The 14,886-nt window shown below is 41.4% G+C and overlaps 1 protein-coding gene across 1 annotated transcript in view; it reads right to left on the bottom strand.

Annotated features, from left to right (window-relative positions):
* Positions 1-13,653, bottom strand: part of LOC128698380 (coiled-coil domain-containing protein 186) — a 56,546-nt gene extending 42,893 nt beyond the window's left edge. Inside the window, exons 1-7 of the mRNA XM_070104521.1 lie at positions 13,574-13,653; positions 7,832-8,621; positions 6,439-6,529; positions 4,691-4,873; positions 3,304-3,441; positions 2,438-2,663; positions 1,414-1,523 (exon numbers count right to left, since the gene is read on the bottom strand). Of these exons, the coding sequence (XP_069960622.1) occupies positions 1,414-1,523; positions 2,438-2,663; positions 3,304-3,441; positions 4,691-4,873; positions 6,439-6,529; positions 7,832-8,574 (1,491 nt within the window). The 5' untranslated portion in view covers positions 8,575-8,621; positions 13,574-13,653. The remainder of the gene's footprint in view (positions 1-1,413; positions 1,524-2,437; positions 2,664-3,303; positions 3,442-4,690; positions 4,874-6,438; positions 6,530-7,831; positions 8,622-13,573) is intronic.
* Between the last annotated feature and the right edge of the window lie 1,233 nt (positions 13,654-14,886).

Below are 14,886 nucleotides of genomic sequence, written 5' to 3'. Positions count from 1 at the left end.
TTAATGCCACCTTTGTGATGTTGTTTTAATGCCACCTTTGTGATGTTGTTTTAATGCCACCTTTGTGATGTTGTTTTAATGCCACCTTTGTGATGTTGTTTTAATGCCACCTTTGTGATGTTGTTTTAATGCCACCTTTGCACTATTTATAACATTTCTGGTATATTTCTAAATATTTATACAGTAGTGTACTGTATACTGTAATAAACAGAACAGAGAAAATCAGCTCTAATATACATTATTTAGGTATAAATACTGGTCAGTCAGCCTGTCGTAAGTCCGAGGCGTTGATAAACAAGTACGTCGCTAAGTGAGGAGAGACTGTACTGCAGAAAAGAATTAAACAATTTCAGTTTTAATTTGAAGTGCAACCAGTCAATAAATTCATTTACAGTGGAACCTCAAAAATCGAACTGCTCCCAACACAACCAATTATGTAAGTGTATTATTGTAAGTGCTTTTATAAGTGTATTTTTAAGGGTCTGAAATGGACTAATCTAATTTACATTATTCCTGATGGGAATAAATTCATTCGGTAAAGGCACTCGAACAGACTTCTGGACCGAAGAAAGTTCGATATTTGAGGTTCCACTGTATTTGATAATTTTTCAACTCCATGACTTTATACTGCTCAAAATTCAATTTATTGTGGTCGTTTTTTCTTATGAATGATAACGTTAAGTAGAAGTGGTTTTAAATGATAGCAGCTTGAGCACCAAGCAAGCTCGTGTGACTGTGTCTGGCCAGAGTCAGCAAAGGAAAGAATGAAGATTTTATTTCTTTGCAAAGATTACAAAGTGTAATTACAATTTTGATTTGTTAAGTACAAAGAAACTCACTATTAGATAAGAGTGATTAACATATTAATAAATCTTTATCTTAATACTAATATGAGGTAGTCAAGGTGGAGGTTAATACGAATAATTATCTTGAAGTTGAACATAAGAAAAACAATCCCCCGGAACTCTTTCCAGGTAAACTCCAGGTAAATCAATTAAAAGTTATTTAGGTTGGTTTAGTTAGTATTGAGAGACGCGATTTTTTTTATACATAGCCTTAAATTTGTATGTTGTCGGGGGATCCTTTACCGGTTCACGTAGTGAATTTCAGATCTTCGAGCCCTTAATGTACATTCTCACTACTACTACTACTCTGCACCTCTCCTTCCGACAGTATTTAAGTCTCCTCACTGTCGCTTGATCTTCAGATAGTTCCAGACTTTGGAACAGAACTTCTCCAGGCTGAGGGACTGACAACCTCAAATCTACGACTTCAAGGGTGATGGACTGATTACATCATCTTCACATCTCTACTGTTCCTGCCTACTTTCTGTACTCGACTGAAGAAGCCTACTGTGTAGGCGAAACGTTTCAAAATAAAGTTTCCTAAATGTTGCCTATGTGTCTTACCTACCAACATTGCATTTCTGCGTAGTGCAAGACGGACACGAGGGATGTTGAAGAGTGCCTTGTGCCTTGTATTGTGACTATGCGTTCTGTTATAGCTATCAAAGTGAAGCTTAACTGGAGGGTTTATATTGGGGTTTAATGTTCTGTATATATAGTAGGCATAATAATATGAGTGTATGTCTCGTACATTTAGTAGGTTCAGGCTTTTGAGGGAGCAAAGGTACTGGTGTGAGCAAAGGTACTGGTGTGAGCAAAGGTACTGGTGTGAGCTAAGGTACTGGTGTGAACAAAGGTACTGGTGAGAGCAAAGGTACTGGTGTGAGCAAAGGTACTGGTGTGAGCTAAGGTACTGGTGTGAACAAAGGTACTGGTGAGAGCAAAGGTACTGGTGTGAGCAAAGGTACTGGTGAGAGCAAAGGTACTGGTGAGAGCAAAGGTACTGGTGTGAGCTAAGGTACTGGTGTGAACAAAGGTACTGGTGAGAGCAAAGGTACTGGTGTGAGCAAAGGTACTGGTGAGAGCAAAGGTACTGGTGAGAGCAAAGGTGCTGGTGAGAGCAAAGGTACTGGTGTGAGCAAAGGTACTGGTGTAAGCAAAGGTACTGGTGTGAGCAAAGGTACTGGTGTGAGCTAAGGTACTGGTGTGAACAAAGGTACTGGTGAGAGCAAAGGTACTGGTGTGAGCAAAGGTACTGGTGAGAGCAAAGGTACTGGTGAGAGCAAAGGTGCTGGTGAGAGCAAAGGTACTGGTGTGAGCAAAGGTACTGGTGTGAGCAAAGGTACTGGTGTGAGCAAAGGTACTGGTGTGAGCAAAGGTACTGGTGTGAGCAAAGGTACTGGTGTGAGCAAAGGTACTGGCATGAACAAAGGTACTGGCGTGAGCAAAGGTACTGGTGTGAGCAAAGGTACTGGTGTGAGCAAAGGTACTGGTGTGAGCAAAGGTACTGGTGTGAGCAAAGGTACTGGTGTGAGCAAAGGTACTGGTGTGAGCAAAGGAAACAGAGAAACCTCTTAGAGATCAATCATCACACGAGTGGCAAAGGCTTGATCCTCCATCCACTAAATATAGTACAGTGTGCACAATCAACCAGGCTGTTAGTGGTGGCCAGCTGACCCTAAGCAAAAGTGCTGGTACCTGGTGTGCCTCCATCTCAGCCTTGAGCTTAGTCTGCGCCCATTTGATCTTGATATCTCGGCTGTTGATATCTTCCTTCAGCCTCTCCACCTCCCGTTGATACCAATTATTTTTCTGCACCTGTCAAAATATTATTATTAGTATTATTATTATTCAATGTCTAGTTTTTTCTATTATTATTATTTAGGTCTAGTTTTCTTCTTATTAAATTAGTAATTTATACAGGAGAAGTGGTTACTAGCTCCATTATTATTATTACTGGAAATGGTAGAAGTACATTGGACCCCCGACTAACGATATTATTTCAATCCAGAAGTCTGTTCGGGTGCCGTTATAGACCGAATTTGTTCCCATAAGGAATATTGTGAATTAGATTAGTCCATTTCAGACCCCCAAAAATACACCTACAAAAGCACTTACAAAAATACACTTACATAATTGGTCAAGTTGGGAGCTGATCGTTAGTCGGGGGTCCACTGTATTATTATTATTGAAACTAAGTGCTGGACCCACAAGGGTCCTACAGTGGTAGAAGTAGTAGCAGAAATAGAAATGGTTGAAGCAATAAGAAGAATCTATAGCACCCAGGTACCTAGTAACTTTTAAGTGAACCTGAGGATTAGATGTGAGGTACCTACAACATCGAAGAACCCATAAGGCGTAAGGTAACAAACTCAATGTCTAACCCACTCCAGGACTGAGGCCTGGTGCTTCACTTGTGGCCCACTTGTGGCCCACTTGTGGCCCACTTGTGACCCACCTTAGTGTCCAGAGTCTGGCAGATACGAGCGCGCTCTGATATCAACATCTTGTTCTTACTGACTAGTTGCTCTCTCTCCTTCTCCATTTCCTTCATCTTCTTCTCAACTGCTTCCTTCTGCTTCTTGGCCACTATTACCTGAGGAAATAATAATCACAGAGAGGAATGAATGGAGACAAATGGTTTTTGGAACCTGGCGAGCTGCTGGAGTGTGAACAGGGTAATATTTCGTAAATGGATTCAGGGAAACCGGTTAGCCAGACTCGAGTCCTGGAGGTGGGAGGTACAATGCCTGCACTTTAACCCTTGAACTGTCCAAACGTATATATACGTTTTTTCAACATTTGAAAGTATGTAAAACAAAGTAGATCTTCTTTTCTTTTTTTACATTTGAAAACGTGTAAAAAAACTTTGATCTACTTTTTTTTTTGGTTATATTTGAAAATACAGTGGACCCCCGCCTTACGATATTATTTCATTCAAGAAGTCTGTTCGGGTGCCGTTACCGACCAAATTTGTTCCCATAAGGAATATTGTGAATTAGATTAGTCAGTTTCAGACTCCCAAAAATATACGTACAAAAGCACGTACAAAAATACACTTACATAATTGGTCGAGTTGGGAGCTGATGGTAAGGCGGGGGTCCAGTGTATGTAAAAAAAACGTAGATCTACTTTTGGAGCACTACGCATGTGAACATAGATCTGCTTGGACAGTTTAAGGGTTAAAGGAGAGGTTTGAGATATTGGCTGTTTGGAGTGACATCTAAACTGACATATCTGGGCACCTCTGCCCAGATATGTGTTTCTTTCTGTAATCACACATTGTACAGTATGCAAAGAAACAAAAATCCGAATTTGAATTTTGAATTTGGAGAGCATTATATTATTACTAAAATCATGGGGGAGCACTAAACCCGTAGGATTATACAGCGCACGTGGGGGAAAGGGATGGAGGGTATTGAGACAATTCAGGGAACCGGAGCACAGATCCAATTCCCTAGATCAAGAGCCCCTCACCAGCATCAAGGAACTTCCCTCGAGGGAATTTGGAGAGCAAAACGATGCCACAATAAAATGTCACATTACAGTGGACCCCCGGTTTACGATCAGCTCCCAATGCGACCAATTATGTAAGTGTATTTATGTAAGTGCGTTTGTACATGTATGTTTGGGGGTCTGAAATGGACTAATCTACTTCACAATATTCCTTATGGGAACAAATTCGGTCAGTACTGGCACCTGAACATACTTCTGGAATGAAAAAATATCGTAAACCGGGGGTCCATTGTAGTTCCATTACTGTCTATTTACCTAATATTTTGTCAGTAATTCTATCATCATTACTAAGTTAACATATTTTATTTCACTGCCAGAGTACTACTAACCTCTCTCTCTGATGTAGCATATTTAATCACCATGGACTCTTTGTCCCTGTTGGCAGCTTCGTACTCTTTGGTCATGTACTCTAGACGAGCCGTCAGGTCGCACCGAATCTTGATATTTTCCTTCATGTAATTCTCCTCAGCTTGTTGTAGTTTCTCTTGCCAGCTGCACGAGTCAGCTTGTGCCTACGTATATATAAGTGCATTTGTGAATAAACAGAAGGGTGGACAAAGGGCAACTGAATGAATGATGAATGAATGTGTTTCCTCTTTTCTTGGGTCACCGCACTTTAATGGGAGATGACCAGTCTGTTAAAAGTACAATGATAGCGATGATGTTAATAATATATACAAATAAAGTCTAATTATGTTATAACAAACAGAAGGTCAAGAGGCTTGAACCGCAGTCTGTTAACCCTTAAACGGTCCAAACGTATATATACGTTTTTTCAACATCTGAAAGTATGTAAAAATGTAGATCTTTTTTGTTTTACATTTGAAAATGTGTAAAAAAAACTTTTATCTACTTTTTTTTTTGTTATATTTGAAAAATTGTAAAAAAAAGTAGATCTACTTTTTTTATTATTATTATTATCACACCGGCCGATTCCCACCAAGGCAGGGTGGCCCGAAAAAGAAAAACTTTCACCATCATTCACTCCATCACTGTCTTGCCAGAAGGGTGCTTTACACTACAGTTTTTAAACTGCAACATTAACCGTTTGGACCGTTTAAGGGTTAATTGACAGTCTGACACTACCGTTGAGGCTAACCCAGGCCTCTAACAGGAAGGATTCGGAGGTAATACGTACTTACAGTATTACTCTCCGTCAGTGGCACCAACTGTAACCCAACTGAATTTCTTCCCTGGGCCCAGGAGCTGGAACAGTAGATCTATTCTTATCCCCCTCAAGGTCACATCCTATTAAAGGTCTGGGTTAGCCTAGACAGTAGAGCGTTGGAATGTCAATTTCCGGACCGTGGTTCAAGCTTCTCGTCCATTCTTCCGTTTATTCGTTGACAGTTGTTCTTGCAACCTAGAGCTTGTGTGCATATATATTATTATTATTGTCATCATTATCATTGTACTTTTAACAGACTGGTCATCTCTCACCAAGGTTGGGTGACCCAAAAAAAGAGGAAACTCATTCAACATCAATTGCTGTGTTATAAGTGTTGACATCACAGTTCAAATATACATTAATTGGCATGTATTTCCAAGCGGACATACACATTACTGTACTTGTATACATACTATATAAAATATACATACATTTAGTGCTTACATATAAAGAATGGTAATTATACACACAAATATATATATACACAAATACACATTAATACACAATAGAACAATATTTCTATTATTGCAACATATGAGAAATACAAATATTTAGCAAATACACCTACCATCCGACTTACGACCGAATTCGGTTCCGAGAAACCGGTCGTAAGTCGGAATGGTCGTAAGTTGAACTTTACTACCGAATATCAATAAAACATTTTTGTAATGACTTTATTTTATTGTTTTATTTTGGTATTTCATGTTTCACTTTACTTTTTATGGTGTTAGTACTGTGTTTTATACTGTAAGGTTTAGGATAAACACTGTGTACAACACAAACAGTCATTTATTTCCCAGAAATTTGGCATAAAAAACACGGTCGTAAGTCGAGTGGTCGTAAGTCGAGCAGGTCGTAAGTCGAGCAGGTCGTAAGTCGGATGGTAGGTGTAGCTATTATAATATTTACTTGTGCTAGAGTTTTCTCCAACGCTTGTATCTGTGCTTCATACACCTGGGAGGAGTGGTCGGCCTCCAGCCTGTCCACCTCTCCCTCTAACCTGTAAGTTAAAAAATGTATTTAAAAAATGTATCTGCTGCTTGTTGTGAGAATTATCTTCCTGTGGCCTGTGCTACTTCACGTCTCCTAATTTACAATTCTTTATCTCCATATGATACATTGTCTGTGCAAAAAATTATGATATTTAATATTACACATGGGAGTGACTGGTTATGTAGAGAATCTTAGGTGAGGGGGAATACTTACGAGGTAATATGAGGGAGGGAATACGAGGAAGGGAATATGAGGGAGGGAATACGAGGGACGGAATACAAGGGAGGGAATACAAGGGAGGGAATACGAGGGACGGAATACGAGGGAGGGAATATGAGGGAGGAAATACGAGGGAGGGAATATGAGGGAGGGAATACGAGGGACGGAATACAAGGGAGGGAATACGAGGGAGGGAATACAAGGGAGGGAATATGAGGGAGGAAATACGAGGGAGGGAATACGAGGGACGGAATACGAGGGACGGAATACAAGGGAGGGAATACGAGGGAGGGAATACAAGGGAGGGAATATGAGGGAGGAAATACGAGGGAGGGAATATGAGGGAGGGAATACGAGGGAAGGAATACAAAGGAGGGAATACGAGGGAGGAAATATGAGGCAGAGAATGCAAGAGGAAAGACAATAAGCAAGTGGGAGGGAGGGAGGGAGGGAGGGAGGGAGTCCTGTTTAATGCTTTATTTTATTTTTAGAAAACAAAAAAAACAAAAATTAGATAAGTACTATCACAAGTCAGGAACACATCTCTGATTGTATGGGCCAACAGGCCTGTTGCAGTGTTCCTCCTTTCTTATGTTCTTATTAACATGGATGACTATGGGACAAAGTCAGGAACACATCTCTGATTGTAACATGGATGTCTACGGGACAAAGTCAGGAACACATCTCTGATTGTAACATGGATGTCTATGGGACAAAGTCAGGAACACATCTCTGATTGTAACATGGATGTCTATGGGACAATAGGTTTCAAGTTCCAAATGATCTTCAAGAACACATTAACATCATGAAGAACTAACTACAGTGGACCCCCGCATAACGATCACCTCCAAATGCGACCAATTATGTAAGTGTATTTATGTAAGTGCGTTTGTACGTGTATGTTTGGGGGTCTGAAATGGACTAATCTACTTCACAATATTCCTTATGGGAACAAATTCGGTCAGTACTGGCACCTGAACATACTTCTGGAGTGAAAAAATATCGTTAACCGGGGGTCCACTGTATATATATTGTACATTTGTGGAAAGTGCTAAACCCTAAAGGAATCATTCGTTATGGGAGTTTTTACCTTGCTTTATCTCTCTTTAATGAATCACACTCATCTAACAAGCACGACAAAATTTTCATCAGATTTTCTTTGGGGGCGGAAGAGAAGTCAACTTTACTGATCTCAAAGTCAGAGTCGGGACTGCATCCATCCGATGCAGTCAACAGACTTTCAATCTCTGTGAGAAGATAGTTTGAATTTTGTGGCTCATCATGAACTGAACGCGATGATGATGATGATATTTTATCACTTTCGGAAGAGCTGGGCCGACTCAGTTTATCTGTTTCAGTGTCGTGACTTTCACGTTCTGTTTTTTGCTCGAAAAATATTTTGGTTTCTTCTGGCTCTGTATTTATAGTATTTTCAACAGAAAATTCCACAACACTATCATCATTTAAAAAACTATTGATGGAAAATCTTTCTAAATCCTTGTCATCTTTGTCTAATATTCTGTCCTCTTCCCCGGCTCCTGATTCAGTTAATTTTTCCGACACACTCGCAGCATTCAACCGACAACTTCTAGCAGTATCAGCTTTTATAGAACCCAATGGATGAATACACGACTCGACATCTGGCAGAGTGCAATTATCACTAGCAGAAATCTGACAGTCTCCTAAATCCTCTGCATTGGATATATCCCGCTCAATTTTCGTCTCTGGAGTATTGCAAGAAACCACAATTTCCAAGGACGTGGATGAATGTTCACCATCCACACTTCTATCAATATTTGGTCTCAGCTGGTCTTCAAGCTTGTGCTCATCCATGCTGATTTGTTATGAAATAAATGGAGTCATTTGGGCTTGGATGACATCTGGAAAAACAAGAAGATGCATTACCATTTAGAATTACATCAAACAAGAGCTTTGAAAAAGTTGAAAAATATCATTATCATCAATCATGACCCATCATGCTTATGATAGGAATGTAAGATTATTCAAGCACAGGTACACATAAGTACAGTGGTACCCAGAGTTCCATACAGCTCCCAACTCGAACAATTATGTAAGGTACACTCCAGGACCTTTTTGGGTTAGTAGTTAGTTTACTCAGATACACACAAATACAATCACAGAAATTATCGTACACAGCAACATAGTATATGTAAATTACGTACCAAGATAACCCAAGAAAGTCAAAGTGACTTTCTTCCACTGGGATTATCCTGGTGGGTAACTTACACTATGTATGATAATTGTATGTATATGTACCTGTACCTAACCACTTAAACTAGCACTAGTAATACAGTGGACCCTCGACTAACGATATTAATTGGTACCCGAGAACGATTATCGTTAGTCGAGTTTTTTAACGTTAGTCGATGCCATCGTTGGTCGAGGGTCCACTGTATTTTATTTTATTAATATCACACTGGCCGATTCCCACCAAGGCAGGGTGGCCCGAAAAAGAAAAACTTTCACCATCATTCACTCCATCACTGTCTTGCCAGAAGGGTGCTTTACACTACAGTTTTTAAACTGCAACATTAACACCCCTCCTTCAGAGTGCAGGCACTGTACTTCCCATCTCCAGGACTCAAGTCCGGCCTGCCGGTTTCCCTGAACCCCTTCATAAATGTTACTAGTAATAGTGTGCTAGAAATGCTTTGCATAAAGTGACTTGGTAATGAATATGAAATTGTATCATGTTGAATTAACGTACTTCATGGCATATTAGACGCATGATTTTTCCCATAAAATGTCTCCAAAAACCAGCCTGCATCCTATGTGTGGCCCGGTGGCCCGGTGGCCTGGTGGCTAAAGCTCCCGCTTCACACACGGAGGGCCCGGGTTCGATTCCCGGCGGGTGGAAACATTTCGATACGTTTCCTTACACCTGTTGTCCTGTTCACCTAGCAGCAAATAGGTACCTGGGTGTTAGTCGACTGGTGTGGGTCGCATCCTGGGGGACAAGATTAAGGACCCCAATGGAAATAAGTTAGACAGTCCTCGATGACGCACTGACTTTCTTGGGTTATCCTGGGTGGCTAACCCTCCGGGGTTAAAAATCCGAACGAAATCTTATCTTATCTCTTATATATTGAAGGTCAGTGACGGGAGCTACAAGTCTGGGGTGGGGGGTGGGGGTCTGTAGCTCTCTCAGTTACATCCGATGCCGAGCCGTCGAAACTAAAACAAGTCTTATAAGCCGCAAAACACGGAAATAAATATTTTAATAACATTATTATTATAATCATAAGTAAGTGGTAAACCCACATGGGTCATACATCGCTCAAAAGCTTAAAGAACGTTGCATTTTATAGGTACAGCTTTTAAATTTGGACGAGATCAGTGAGGTTGGATCCAAGGAATGTTAGGGGTGGATCTACTTCCTTGGATCACAATGCTTAACCCAGTTAAGCCCTTCCTAACCCATTTAAATCATCCCTAACTCATTTTAACCCTCCCTAACACACTCATACTCTCCCCAACCCACTCATACTCTCCCTAACCCACTCATACTCTCCCTAACCCACTCATACTCTCCCTAACCACTTATACTCTCCCTAACAAACTTATACTCTCCCCAACCCACTCATACTCTGGCCATCTCACTCATACTCTCCCCAACCCACTCATACTCTCCCTAACCTACTTATACTCTTCCTAACCCACTCATACTCTCCCCAACTCACTCATACTCTCCCTAACCCACTTATAACCTCCTTAATCCACTTATAACCTCTCTAACCCACTTATAACCTCCCTAACCCACTTATAACCTCCCCAACCCACTTATAACCTCCCTAACTCACTTATAACCTCCCTAACCCACTTATAACCTCCCCAACCCACTTATAACCTTCCTAACCCACTTATAACCTCCCCAACCCACTTATAACCTCCCCAACCCACTTATAACCTCCCTAACCCACTTATAACCTCCCTAACCCACTTATAACCTCCCCAACCCACTTATAACCTCCCTAACCCACTTATAACCTCCCTAACCCCATTATAACCTCCCTAATCCACTTATAACCTCCCCAACCCACTTATAACCTCCCTAACCCACTTATAACCTCCCCAACCCACTTATAACCTCCCTAACCCACTTATAACCTCCCTAACCCACTTATAACCTCCCCAACCCACTTATAACCTCCCTAACCCACTTATAACCTCCCCAACCCACTTATAACCTCCCTAACCCACTTATAACCTCCCCAACCCACTTATAACCTCCCCAACCCACTTATAACCTCCCCAACCCACTTATAACCTCCCTAACCCACTTATAACCTCCCCAACCCACTTATAACCTCCCAACCCACTTATAACCTCCGTAACCCACTTATAACCTCCCTAACCCACTTATAACCTCCCTAACCCACTTATAACCTCCCTAACCCACTTATAACCTCCCCAACCCACTTATAACCTCCCCAACCCACTTATAACCTCCCCAACCCACTTATAACCTCCCCAACCCACTTATAACCTCCCTAACCCACTTATAACCTCCCCAACTCACTTATAACCTCCCCAACCCACTTATAACCTCCCTAACCCACTTATAACCTCCCCAACCCACTTATAACATCCCTAACATACTTATAACCTCCCTAACCCACTTATAACCTCCCCAACCCACTTATAACCTCCCCAACCCACTTATAACCTCCCTAACCCACTTATAACCTCCCCAACCCACTTGTAACCTCCCCAACCCACTTATAACCTCCCCAACCCACTTATACCCTCCCTAATCCACTTATAACCTCCCCAACCCACTTATAACCTCCCTAACCCACTTATAACCTCCCCAACCCACTTATAACCTCCCTAACCCCCTTATAACCTCCCTAACCCACTTATAACCTCCCTAACCCACTTATAACCTCTCCAACCCACTTATAACCTCCCTAACCCACTTATAACCTCCCTAACCCACTTATAACCTCCCTAACCCACTTATAACCTCCCCAACCCACTTATAACCTCCCCAACCCACTTATAACCTCTCCAACCCACTTATAACCTCCCTAACCCACTTATAACCTCCCTAACCCACCCTAACCCACTTATAACCTAACCCACTAACCTCCCAACCCACTTATACCTCCCTAACCCACTAACCTAACAACCCACTTATAACCTCCCAACCCATTTATAACCTCCCCAACCCACTTATAGCCTCCCTAACCTACTTACAACCTCCCTAACCCACTTATAACCTCCCTAACCCACTTATAACCTCCCTAACCCACTTATAACCTCCCTAACCCACTTATAACCTCTCCAACCCACTTATAACCTCCCTAACCCACTTATAACCTCCCCAACCCACTTATAACCTCCCTAACCCACTTATAACCTCCCTAACCCACTTATAACCTCTCCAACCCACTTATAACCTCCCTAACCCACTTATAACCTCCCCAACCCACTTATAACCTCCCTAACCCACTTATAACCTCCGTAACCCACTTATAACCTCTCCAACCCACTTATAACCTCCCTAACCCACTTATAACCTCCCCAACCCACTTATAACCTCCCCAACCCACTTATAACCTCCCTAACCCACTTATAACCTCCCTAACCCACTTATAACCTCCCCAACCCACTTATAACCTCCCTAACCCACTTATAACCTCCCCAACCCACTTATAACCTCCCCAACCCACTTATAACCTCCCTAACCCACTTATAACCTCCCTAACCCACTTATAACCTCTCCAACCCACTTATAACCTCCCTAACCTACTTATAACCTCCCTAACCCACTTATAACCTCTCCAACCCACTTATAACCTCCCTAACCCACTTATAACCTCCCTAACCCACTTATAACCTCCCCAACCCACTTATAACCTCCCTAACCCACTTATAACCTCCCTAACCCACTTATAACCTCCCTAACCCACTTATAACCTCCCCAACCCACTTATAACCTCCCTAACCCACTTATTACCTCTCCAACCCACTTATAACCTCCCTAACACACTTATAACCTCCCTAACCCACTTATAACCTCCCCAACCCACTTATAACCTCCCTAACCCACTTATAACCTCCCTAACCCACTTATAACCTCCCTAACCCACTTATAACCTCCCCAACCCACTTATAACCTCCCTAACCCACTTATAACCTCTCCAACCCACTTATAACCTCCCCAACCCACTTATAACCTCCCTAACCCACTTATAACCTCCCCAACCCACTTAAATATAACCTCATCAACATGTATTCAGGGGGAAGCGCTAAACCCTTAAGGGAGGTGCATAGCGCCTGCTGAACAGAAGGTCATGTTTGATCCAAGGAAGAGGAGAGGATCAGCTCCACTTCCTCGGATGAAGAGCCTCAGGAGTAACGCAAAGCAATATTGTCCAGCATTATAATACAAAAGTAAGCGCTAAACCTGCAAGGGTCAATTATTAATACACGAAAGTAAGCGCTAAACCTGCAAGGGTCAATTATTAATACACGAAAGTAAGCGCTAAACCTGCAAGGGTCAATTATTAATACACGAAAGTAAGCGCTAAACCTGCAAGGGTCAATTATTAATACACGAAAGTAAGCGCTAAACCTGCAAGGGTCAATTATTAATACACGAAAGTAAGCGCTAAACCTCCAAGGTACAATTATTATAGAAAAGCGCTAAACCCGCAAGGGACAATATTGTCTAACCTCTTTATTAAGACAATTTTAAGCCCTTAGCGGCCTATATTAGGCCTCTCCAGGGCAGCAACGTGAGGGTTTAGCGCTCCAGGGAGGTAACATAGCAGGAAAATAGGGTAATATAGCGGGTAATACTGACCAGAGGATAATATCTGAGGATAATATAAGACAGACTTGTCAACACTTTACTAATTATTTCCAGCTTACACAACCTCTACTTCACCTGTTTTTTCCTTATTTTAACACAAAATAAACCTAATAAACACAGTTTTCCACATTTAACTATCACAAACAAATAAACTAACACTAAACTTTCCTATTAGGACACTTAAAAGTTCATAAAAGTTAATAGAATAATATTAAAGTCACTATTACATAAACCGGATATAATGACCTTGACAACGCGACGTACAAATTAGCCGAAAATGAAACAAAATATTGAAAAATTGTTTTAATTATTAAATAAAATTGTTTTAATTATTAAATAAATAAACTTGTTTTAATTATTAAATAAACTTGTTTTAATTCTTAATTATTACATAAATCTTTCTGAGTTAATATTAATTTTTATCATAACTAATTATATACGAGTTAATCTTAATAATGTGTAAAAAGGAATTAATTATATGTAACTATAAACGTCTATTTCAGGTATATAAATATAGTTATAGATCTCTATATCTACCTGTTTATCTATTTACTATCTATTACACTAGTTTTTACTTTATTAATTTATCTATCTACATGTCTATTACCCACAAGATCTATCTATCCACTTTGCTGCCACTTTCTATCAATACCAATGGTGTGGGTGGTAGTGCCTACATACCCATGGTGTGGGTGGTAGTGATCACATACCCATGGTGTGGGTGGTAGTGCCCACATACCCATGGTGTGGGTAGTAGTGATCACATACCCATGGTGTGGGTGGTAGTGCCTACATACCCATGGTGTGGGTGGTAGTGATCACATACCCATGGTGTGGGTGGTAGTGCCTACATACCCATGGTGTGGGTGGTAGTGATCACATACCCATGGTGTGGGTGGTAGTGCCCACATACCCATGGTGTGGGTAGTAGTGATCACATACCCATGGTGTGGGTGGTAGTGCCTACATACCCATGGTGTGGGTGGTAGTGATCACATACCCATGGTGTGGGTGGTAGTGCCTACATACCCATGGTGTGGGTGGTAGTGATCACATACCCATGGTGTGGGTGGTAGTGCCCACATACCCATGGTGTGGGTAGTAGTGATCACATACCCATGGTGTGGGTGGTAGTGCCTACATACCCATGGTGTGGGTGGTAGTGATCACATACCCATGGTGTGGGTGGTAGTGCCTACATACCCATGGTGTGGGTGGTAGTGATCACATACCCATGGTGTGGGTGGTAGTGCCCACATACCCATGGTGTGGGTAGTAGTGATCACATACCCATGGTGTGGGTG

The sequence above is a fragment of the Cherax quadricarinatus genome, chromosome 92 (genome assembly GCF_038502225.1).
Source record: "Cherax quadricarinatus isolate ZL_2023a chromosome 92, ASM3850222v1, whole genome shotgun sequence".
Taxonomy (NCBI): Eukaryota; Metazoa; Arthropoda; class Malacostraca; order Decapoda; family Parastacidae; genus Cherax; species Cherax quadricarinatus.
The sequence above is the reverse complement of the archived record's forward strand: the minus strand, read 5'-3'. Positions and strand labels throughout refer to the sequence as shown.